The sequence below is a fragment of the Arvicanthis niloticus genome, unplaced genomic scaffold, assembly GCF_011762505.2.
Source record: "Arvicanthis niloticus isolate mArvNil1 unplaced genomic scaffold, mArvNil1.pat.X S10, whole genome shotgun sequence".
Lineage (NCBI taxonomy): Eukaryota > Metazoa > Chordata > Mammalia > Rodentia > Muridae > Arvicanthis > Arvicanthis niloticus.
In genome coordinates, this window is record NW_023044982.1 from 198,040 (window position 1) to 208,174 (window position 10,135).

At 41.4% G+C, this 10,135-nt stretch overlaps 1 protein-coding gene across 1 annotated transcript; it reads right to left on the bottom strand.

Moving 5' to 3' along the window:
* Window positions 1-2,338: 2,338 nt before the first annotated feature.
* Window positions 2,339-4,877, bottom strand: LOC117696038 (PRAME family member 12-like). The gene is made up of 3 exons (XM_034486644.2): window positions 4,591-4,877; window positions 3,705-4,289; window positions 2,339-2,906 (listed from the first exon to the last, which is right to left on the bottom strand). Exons 1-3 carry the CDS (start codon window positions 4,875-4,877, stop codon window positions 2,339-2,341), a joined length of 1,440 nt encoding a protein of 479 aa, XP_034342535.2.
* Between the last annotated feature and the right edge of the window lie 5,258 nt (window positions 4,878-10,135).

The following is a 10,135-nucleotide window of genomic DNA, read 5'->3' on the forward strand; positions in this document are numbered from 1 at the left end:
AATGATAACACATCAAAACACTTACTGAAAACATGGCTCTGAGGGTTTAGTCTCCTGAAGTTCTTTAGATGGGAGAGATGGGAAAGAGCTTTCTGAATAGGTGCTGACTTTCCTGAAGAGTAGAGGACTGAACAAAAGGGATGAGCAGGTGGGGGGCATTTCCTGGAGGAGACAGAGATCTGAGATAAAGGATGTACCCAAGTATCAATGAGGGTGACCTTAACTGTGATTCAGTACATTGGGTATATGGAACTTGAAGAAGCCATTTCCTGTAGCCAGGCAGGAAGCCCAGTGGAGCAATAGACACATCAACCCACCTACAAAACTTTTGACTCAATATTATACTTTCTACAAGAACTGCAGGCACAGAGAATGGGGCAGAACCTGAGAGAACAGCTAACCAATAACCAGCCCATCTTGAGACGCATCCCATGGGCAAGCACCAGTCTCTAACACTGTTAATGATACTCTATTGTACTTGCAGAGAGGTGTGTGTTGTTTTCTGAGGCTCCACCTAACAGCTAAATCAGACAGACATAGACACCCACAGCTGAACTGTGGATGGAGCTTGGGGAGTCTTATGGAAGAACAGGAGGAAGGATTACAGACCCAGAAGGGAATAAGAACTGCACAGGAATACCAACAGAGTCAACTAACCTGGACCTTCAGGGTTCTCAGAGTCTGAACTACCAACCAAAGAACACACACAGGCTGGACAGAGGCCTCCCCCAGATATGTAGCAGATGTGCAGCTTTGTCTTCCTGTGGTTCCCAAAACTGGAATGGGAGCTATCCAACATTTCTGTTGTATTGGGATATGTTCTTTTAGCTGGGCTGCCTAATCTGGCCTAGTAGGAGAGAGGAGATACCTAGCCTTGAAGAGGCTTAAAATGCCAGGGTGAAGGGATAATGGGGGGGGGACAACCACTTATATAAGAAGGAGATGAGGGATGGATTGTGAAAGGAGGTGGCCAGGAGGGGGACAGTGAGTGGAATGTAAAGTGAATAGGTTAAAAAAATTTACAAAAAGAAAAGAAAAAAAAAAAAAACAACAACAACAGTAAAGGACGAAACCTTGTATCCAAAGGGGTTTTAATTCTTCCTTCTTTGAGGACATGGCTAGAATCTATACATTCCCTAACAAAGGGGAAGTATATATCCTGAGAGGTAATTAAACCTGTCAACTGAAACCACTCAGAATCCTCCAGCCTGTTCCTCTACTGGCCAAAAACTCAGACATCTGCCAGTGGTCTCTGCCAACCCAGTGCTGGAGTGAAAGGTCTGTGCCACCACAATGGTACTTGTTTTATTCTTTGAAATATTTTAATTTTTTAGTCATGTGTATGATTTGTGTATGTGCAGACGAGTACAAGTATTCCCAGAGAGCACATAAAAATGTCAGAGCATCTGAAGCTAGAGTTACAGATGGTTATAGATATACAAAATAAAACAGTCCTCTCCAGGAAGAGCACCAAGCAATCTTAAACTTTGAGCCATCTTTCCAAGAGAATCTTGGTAGTATTTTGAACAGGATTTCAGGAAGCTGAAGTGTCTATAATCTTTAAACACTAGGTGTGTTATTCTGAAAATTCTGGGTAGACAGAGAGACAGAGAGAAGGAAACACTAGTGACCCGACCTGCGGGCCCTAGGTTATTCGTGAGGGACGAGGAGGATTGCAACCTGGAAGAACGGGGGAGAGAGAGAATGGACTCAAGGAAGCAAATGCTTGTCAAGAGTCATATATTTGGGCACCAAGTGCTTATTTGTAATACATTTTTCAAAGGGAGGGGTAAGAGGGATCCAGGTGATGGGAAAGTACAGAATCTTCTTGGCCTGTGCCCTGAAACAATGGCGGTCCAGGTGATGGGACAGTACAGAATCTTCTCGGCCTGTGCCCTGAAACAATGGTGGTCCAACTGCCTACTTCAAAAGATACGGTACACTGCTTTACATCTAAAAATCTATTTGTAACTATCAAGCAGAACCTTGTGGTTGCTAGGGAGATGAAGCTGCAGGAGACATTGTGCAGGTGGGGAGAAGTAGGGGGTGAGGGTAAGAGGCAAGGGTCCTGGCTTCTGACACACAAGAATATGGGAAGGGCAAACCAAACAGTAAGTACCATATTCAAATTTCATTTGCTGTGTCAAGGTATCTACTGTTGAGCTTAGGCAAAAAATAAGCCCTCATTCTCCAAATTAGTACTTCTTCAACTATGATCCAATGGAACAATCATCATTCCCGAGTACATCCAAAAAATATGCTGAAATACACATGCTCTATCTCAAATGTGTCACTTGAGTTCTAGCTTTCCTTTCTCAGAGTCCAGCAGTGACCTCTCTCATTGCCAACAGAGACATAGTATGGCCCCAAATTTGTAGACACAGAATCCCCCACAACCTGCACAAATGTTACTCACAAAACAAATCTCCTTTGGCTGCCTTATAACATTGAGTGTGACCATTAGCTCAGAGCACTGTTGTACAAATTTTTGTGGGAGGACATTACCAAATTCATCATAGACCTCATAGGGGGCAGGGTACCTTTCCCTGGTCAGTTGTCTCAAGTTAGCAGTGTGCTGCAGCAGCTTCTTCAGGATGTCCATAGATAAGAAGTTCATCTGAAAATCGACCTCAGTGAGTTGGGAGCATTGGCTCAGAGCAGGTAGGAGGACATTGATTTGGAAGTCCACGATCATACAGCCCTTCAATTTCAGCTTCTGCAGTGTAGCTGTCAGTCTTTCTAGAAGTCTTCCTAGAAATTTATAACTTGAATTTATAAAGTCGGTGCCACTCAGATCCAGGTGTGTGAGCTGATGGAGCCTTGGACACTCGGACAGACAACTCATATGTGACTCTGTCAGCTTGCAGCGAGTGATTGCAAGGGTCTCTAAGGGACTCTCTAAGCTCCTAGAGAGAGACAAAGGAGATCATCTCCTTAAAGTTCAATAGTGGCACACAAAGGACAAAATTTCAAGGAAGAAAAGGTTAGCTACATCCAAGGTCATTCTGTGTCCATAATGAAACTCAAGGGTAGAATGTTCCCTGATAGTACCAAATAAATCTTGTTACTATAAGCAGAGGACACACACCATCATTATGATTGCTTTTGCCTGGAGCTCTACAGTGCCCTCTGCACTTGGGAGCACAAGACCACATCAGTGAATAGATGATATCAGCAAGGAAACCCAGTAGGACTGTCTTGGAAAGACCTAGAAGCATTCCTGGGTGTGATAACTTTGAGCTCATGAGCTCCACCTCTATGGCATGGATTCTATCCAGTCCACATAGCTTTCCTGTGGCCATAATGACTCTCAATCATTACTCATCCCATACCAGTGTTCAGATAGCCTCAGACCCATGGGGAGTCAGAGGAAGATGAAAAGTCTTCATACAGTTATTAGGACAGAACTGGCATGGGGAAAATGTAATATAAGCTCTCATAGCCTTTATAGATCTGTGTTTAGTACATCTGGGTACTTGGCAAAGAACTTTTCTAAATCATGAACACACAAATGGCAGTCTGAGTTTACTGAAGTGACAACTCAGGATCTAGAGTAGCACAAACTCTAAGATCAATTATTCTAAGGTCACATCCATGTAAATTCAACAGTGCCTGGGAAACCACAGGTGTGCACTGGCCTTTCATGTAACAGAGAATGGCTTTGATCTGGCCCCTGGATAAGGCTTTCTTTCCTCCTTACTCACCTGAGCACTTGGTCCAGGCATTTATTCACAAAGCAGACGTCATTCAAGTAGAGATGCTGGAGCTTGTGGAGTTTCGAGAATTGGGGAATGATCATACTTACACACCAGTCTTCTATTTTTTTAATTCCAAGCCACTCCAAAGATATGTGGATATCATTGAGAAGGAGTTTTTGAAGGTTTGTCATCTGGCCTAAACCAGGGGCTATCATTGCAAGGGTGTTCAGGTCGCAATGTTTATACACTTCCAATTCCTGGATAGAACTTAACTCAACTACATCCTGAAGATAAGTTGGGTAGTAGACAGGGTTGGTCCAAATCTCTATCTTCTGACAGTTCACCTGTACTACATCTTTTCTCTCCATTGACCACTGATAAAAATATTCATTGTATTCACTTATGTTCCCGGGATTCATAGAAAGGTTTATCTTTATAGTCAAAGACTGTTTTCCCTGTTGTATGGGATGATACATCAAAGGCTGAGGCTGACTAATGTCTGGAAAGCAAACACCATCCCACATTCCAGCCCACACATTCCAGAAATTATGATTGGCATCTCGTAAATCAAGCACTTGTAGTTTCCACATCCTGTGGATCAAACGGGAAAAAATTCAGATGACAGAAGAGGCAATGTATAAACAGCTTTGTCCCTACAACACAAAGACCCTTAAATCCATTCCTTGAGGGAAGAGGCCAGGACAGACTCATTGCATATTTTGTGCATCTGTACTCTCTGCTCTGCTGCACACACCACTATCCTTTTTCTTTGTTTCTCTCCACAAAGTTAGTGGCATCAGAAGCCTCTGATTCAACTTGGATTGCATGGTGAATACTTCCATCATTCCACACACTTCCCCCCCCACACACATGCTACTTTGGTGTCACTTACCTGGGTTGATCTTTTTGTGTCATCAGCAAATCCAGGCCATCCAGCACAGTCTTCAAGATCTCCAAGTCTGGAGTTGTCATCAGAGCTCCAACAGGAAGGCATGGGAAGGGCCAGGCTGCCACCATCTCCCTCAGGATTTTATGTTGTTTGCTGTTGAATGCATCCTTAAAGAGTGGTGGGAAGAGCTCCATGGGCAGGTCCTGCAGAGCAGAGATGGTTAAGGCTTCATCTTTCAGCAGACTTCTTCTCGCCAGCTGCACTAGCGTGGGTGGGGTCTTGGAGCTCATCATGGCTTTCAGGTAGGGAGATGCTATGGATATAGCAAGATAAAGAAATTATTTCAGGGAAAATACTCTTTAGCTTGCTTCTTTTCCCACTAATTAGATAAACAGACTCGGCCTCAGTCACTGTTCTGGCAATGTCAGAAACCTGTATTTCCCATTAGACACTATTTTTCCCAGAACCACATTTCCTTTTAGGACCTCCTGGAAAGTCAAAAGCACCCATTCAACCCAATCACATCTACAGCTCACATGCTGGGAAGCTGGTATCAGGACATTCAACCTGAAGTCCACACTTTTGTTTGAAACCATCTACAAATGTATCTCATGACCCTAAATGGCAAAGTTAAAGGTCACATATCCAAACTATCCTTGAATTCAATGAATGGAACTGTTGGAGAGAATCTGTGATATGCATGTTGTTACTTTGACTTCCTTAAGCTTTAGATCCAGTAGCCACACTGAGCTGTAGCCTGCTCTTTAGGAGACTGAATTGTGAGAATTGTCAATTTTATGCTTTCACGGGGGTCACTATTTCCTTCATTTTTCACTCTTTTTGAATTTTCAATCATTTTGAGTTAGGGTATTTTAGGGTATACTGCAGATATTGGTAAGAAAATAAGGCCCTTCCTCAGTGGGCCAAGTCCTTGAATGTTACATCCTCAGCTTTCTATAAATGGCACAAAGCAGTTCAACTTGAGGTCTCAGGACTCAGGAGAGAGAGTCAGAAAAATCAGTCTTAAATGACAGCTACATATGGAGTTCTAAGCTAACCTGGGTTGAATGATATTTCCTACTTCAAAACTGTAACATCAAACAAGGAGCCAAAAAAAATTTACAATGACCAAATATCAAAATTACTGAGGTGAAATGGGAGACTGAATAGGAGAAGCATGGATGGTCTGCCTGGGTGAGATGGGGCATCCTAATGGATTGAATGATTTACCTGATCAGCACACTGCTTTCAGGTTTTCCCATCCTAGCAGGAGCAGGTAGTTGCTCCAGGCTCCATGCCTCAGAATGTCTTGTACAGCCACACTGAACCTTATATCCACCTTTTCCTCACACCTTACCTTTTAGCCCCACCTCTCAGCAATAATCTGCCACCTGAGTGAATCATAAAGTTTCCACCCATTTAATTATTTTGACATTTACATCTTTAGTTAGATTGAATCAGATTTCTATATGGGAATGTTTAAAATCAGAGATTCTGGTCAAAGTCTCAGGCCTTCCAAGATGTTTCTCCTCAAACTCTGAGCTCTGAGATTACTTGTCCTAATTAACTATATATTTTGGGAGTTTCTTGTCTGTTTGTTTGAAACATGGTTTTCCTGTGTAACTGTGGCTGTCCTGGATGGCACTCACCATGCACTCTGGTCTGGCTTAAACTCATTATGAAGCCCCTGCATCAGCTTTCCCAGTAGCTACTAGGTGGATTTGAGCCATAACACCTGGATTCTCTTCTGCTCTCCTTGCCCACACTGCATCATGGGAGACTGACTGTGCTGATCAGAAAGGGTCTTCTAGTGAAGCAGTGGGACTTAGAAGAAGCATGAATGGCATCAAGGCACACACAAGTATATATCAGGGATTGCCTTTGCTTCCCACATGCTGGGATTACAGTTATATTCTATCACATTTCAGCATGTGCCACCCCAGCATTTCCAATGCAGAACTGCTTGGTCTAGCCTTTGTTGGTTCTAAAGCCATAATTCTCCAGTCTGCTTGTGAAGCTTGTTCAAAGTATCCTAGTTCCCGAAGACTCTACTAATTCCAACCAATCTTGGGTGAATTCATCCCAGTGGGAAGAGATCACCAGGAAGCCTGGGAACTCAGGCTATATTTTGATGATAAATAAACTATGCTTAGTTCTCCCAGCCCTCATGATTGTAACAGACAATGTTTTATTGTTACTCGGCATTTACAAATACTGTTTTTGTCTGTTTGTTTTCTTGCTTTGCTTTTCTGAGACACATCTTATCCCTGGATGTTTTGAAACTCACTATATAGGTCAGATTGGCTTCAAATTCAAAGATCAGCTTGCCTCTGCCTCCCTGTTGTTGGGATTAAAGGCACACTCAAGAATGCCAGGCTTAAAGTGACATAAACATCATCAGTCAAGGCACTTGAGTAACTCACAGCTGTCATTACAGCATGGATTGCCTTGAATTCAAGGTCACATTGATATCCTTTTTTGTTGTTTTTTGGTTTTTCGAGACAGGGTTTCTCTGTGTAGCTCTGGCTGTCCTGTAGGCCAGACTGGCCCCGAACTCAGAAATCTATCTGCCTCTGCCTCCCAAGTGCTGGGATTAAACCTATGCACCACCACTGCCACACTGATATTTTTAATGTGAATGTTTAAAAAAAAAAAAAACACAGAAACCATATTTACCCAATCAAGCATCCCTCAGTTTTCTGAGATGGGAGAAGGCCAGCCAAGGTTATATGAAAATATTTCATTTCAAAAAAAAAAACAAATCAGATATATATATATATATATATATATATATATATATATATATATATATATATAATTTGATGTGAGGGTACAGGGCTAGCATAAGATAAGGAACCTGATAATGCTAAGGGGCTTACCTGATCTGGACTCTGCTGAAAGGTCTCTGAACCCAGGCAGGAAAAGGCTCTGACTCCAGGCACCAAGACTCTGAGGTATCCTCTGGATGCTGTGACTTTTTGTATACTTTTCAAGTGGATGCTCTGACTCTTTATATACCTTTCCATTGAACCCTCCCTTTGTAGCCACACCTTCTCAGCCAAAATCGGCCTCTGATTCAATAGTTGAGAATCTCCCCACGAGATCATTTTTAGATTTTGATGATATAAGTGGATTGGATCAGATCCATACTTAGGAAAAAACTTAGGCCAGACTTATATCAAGAACTGATTTATTGAAGCAATTGGTTGTGCCTTTAATCCCAGCACTCCTTAGGCAGATGCAGGAGGATCTCTGAGTTCCAACGCAGCCTTGTCTACAGAGTAAGTTCCAGGATAGTCAGGGTCACACAAAGAATCTCTGGCTTGAAATAAACAAAGCAAAACAAAAAGAGAAAGAATACAAAAATCCCCAAACAGAAAAAAAAAAACTTTTTAAATTGATCTATGTACTTTGCTTTTTAATTTTTTGAGATGGGGTTTCTTTCATTGTGTACCTAAGATTAGTTGGCACTCCATTTGTTCACCAATCCTAGTTCCTCAGTCTGACTAAATCTGTGTTATGATGTAAGATTCTACTTCTGACTTAGTTTTATTCTTATTTTGACAGCATTGTTCAAGATACAGTAGAAGCTTATCACCTTCACTTACTTCTACCCCTGTGACTAAGGACCAACCTAGGACTATGAATCTACCATCCATCATGATTTAGTGTGGGAGGTGCTTCAAAGAACTCATTAGTGGTCAGTTTCTAGTGAGGGAAACAGGTGGAGCTTTTTAAACTTTGGAGTGAATTCTAGGTTAGACTTTTATTTCCAGAAAGCTCTCGGGATTCAGGCACACTTTTTGAAGCAGAGGTGCATACAGTGTTCTGATTTGCACACTACACAGTGAGCACAACTTGCTTCATATATTCTTGCTAAAACTTGAAATCTCCATTGCTAAAATGCTAATCTGAGGTTCTGGCAAGATCCCATGACACTTCTCCTCAAACTCTGAGCTCTTGGATGGTTTTAAATTTTTCTACATTAAGACTCTGTTACTCAAGCCTCTCTGGAACTCACTATGTATCTTTCAAGTCACTGAGAAGATGAGAAGACACTAAGAATTTTTTTCTTTCTTTCTCTTTTTTGTTTTGTTTCCTTCCTTCCTTCCTTCCTTCCTTCCTTCCTTCCTTCGTTCGTTCGTTCCTTCCTTCCTTCCTTCCTTCCATCTTCCTCTCATTTTTTATTTCCTTTCCGCTTTCTTTTCATTTCTGTATGATTTGATCTTTGATGAATCATTGCCATGATGTGGAGAAAGTACATCTAGGCCTCAGTAATCTTCCAGTCTGGGTGGATGTGTATGTAAATAGGGTATATTCATGTTGATATCTCAGTGCAGGAAAGAATGAACGGAGATACTAGTGAAAATCAGGACTCCTTGCAAGACTGAGTGCTGTGTTGTGTACAGGCTGATTTTAGGGCTAAATTGTACTTCTACCATGGAATCAGTTGTAAGGTCTCCATACAGAAAAGACAATGAACTGAGACCATGTGGCAAGGTCTTTCATCCAGAGTGCTGGGATTAAAGGCTTGAGCCAGCTCTTGAAGGTTCACTTGAAAACTTCTGAGATGGGTTATCAAAGTGTCCTTGAACTCCAGATCTTTCTGGCTATGAAAGCCTCCTAAGCTCATCCTGAAATTCAAGTGGGGATCTGCTTTGGTAGTGTAATTCCTTTGCTTTTTATTTGTTTGTTAGATTTCTTTTAGTTTTTTAATATCCCAAACACTGTTCCCTCCATTCCCCTATCCCACAGATCCTCCTCCACTCCCCTTTCACCTGTTTCACTTCAGCTTGAAAACACAAAAGGTCAAGCAGGCTTCTAGCAATCATTTATAAAGTGATAGAAGATGAGGAGTTCAAGGCCAGCCTGAACTACCTGACACCAGTAAAAAGAAAGAAAGATAATACAAAGAAGGGTGCTTGAAGGAAAATGGCGAGGGGCTGCATGAGGGGGTCTGGTAGGAGAGGGAAGTTGATATTAGGATGATAAGTGAATAAATAAACTAATTTTAAAAAGAATGATGCTGATTACACAGGTTTTCTCTTTTGTTTTGCTTCAGCAATCTTTGATCCTAGCCTGAGTATCTGAATAGTAAATGTTGAAATTCACCAAAACTTCCTTCATCAAACCTTTACTTTGATTCTCTTGGATACTTTGCAATTTTTTTTTTTCACATATACTCGACAAGGCAGATATACAAGTGGGAAATCTAATGAAACTGTATACATTCTGTTTTATAACACTACCCTGAGGCCGGAGGATTACTCTTACACACAGGTTAACATAACCTACATAATGAGTAGCTGATAACTGTTAGGTATACTAGGAGAAATTACTTGATGAGAAAAAAAAATTCTAAGAGCAAGCCGGTCAGAAGATACTAGAAAGAAAATTCCAATACTAAGTGGTTAACTACACTCAAGGAAATATAAGGAATAAATGATTCCACATCACTAAAATCAAAAGAAGAGAATCACACATATACACAGTAGCACCAAAAATATACCAGGAATTAGAAAATATTGACCATTAATATCTCTCAAGA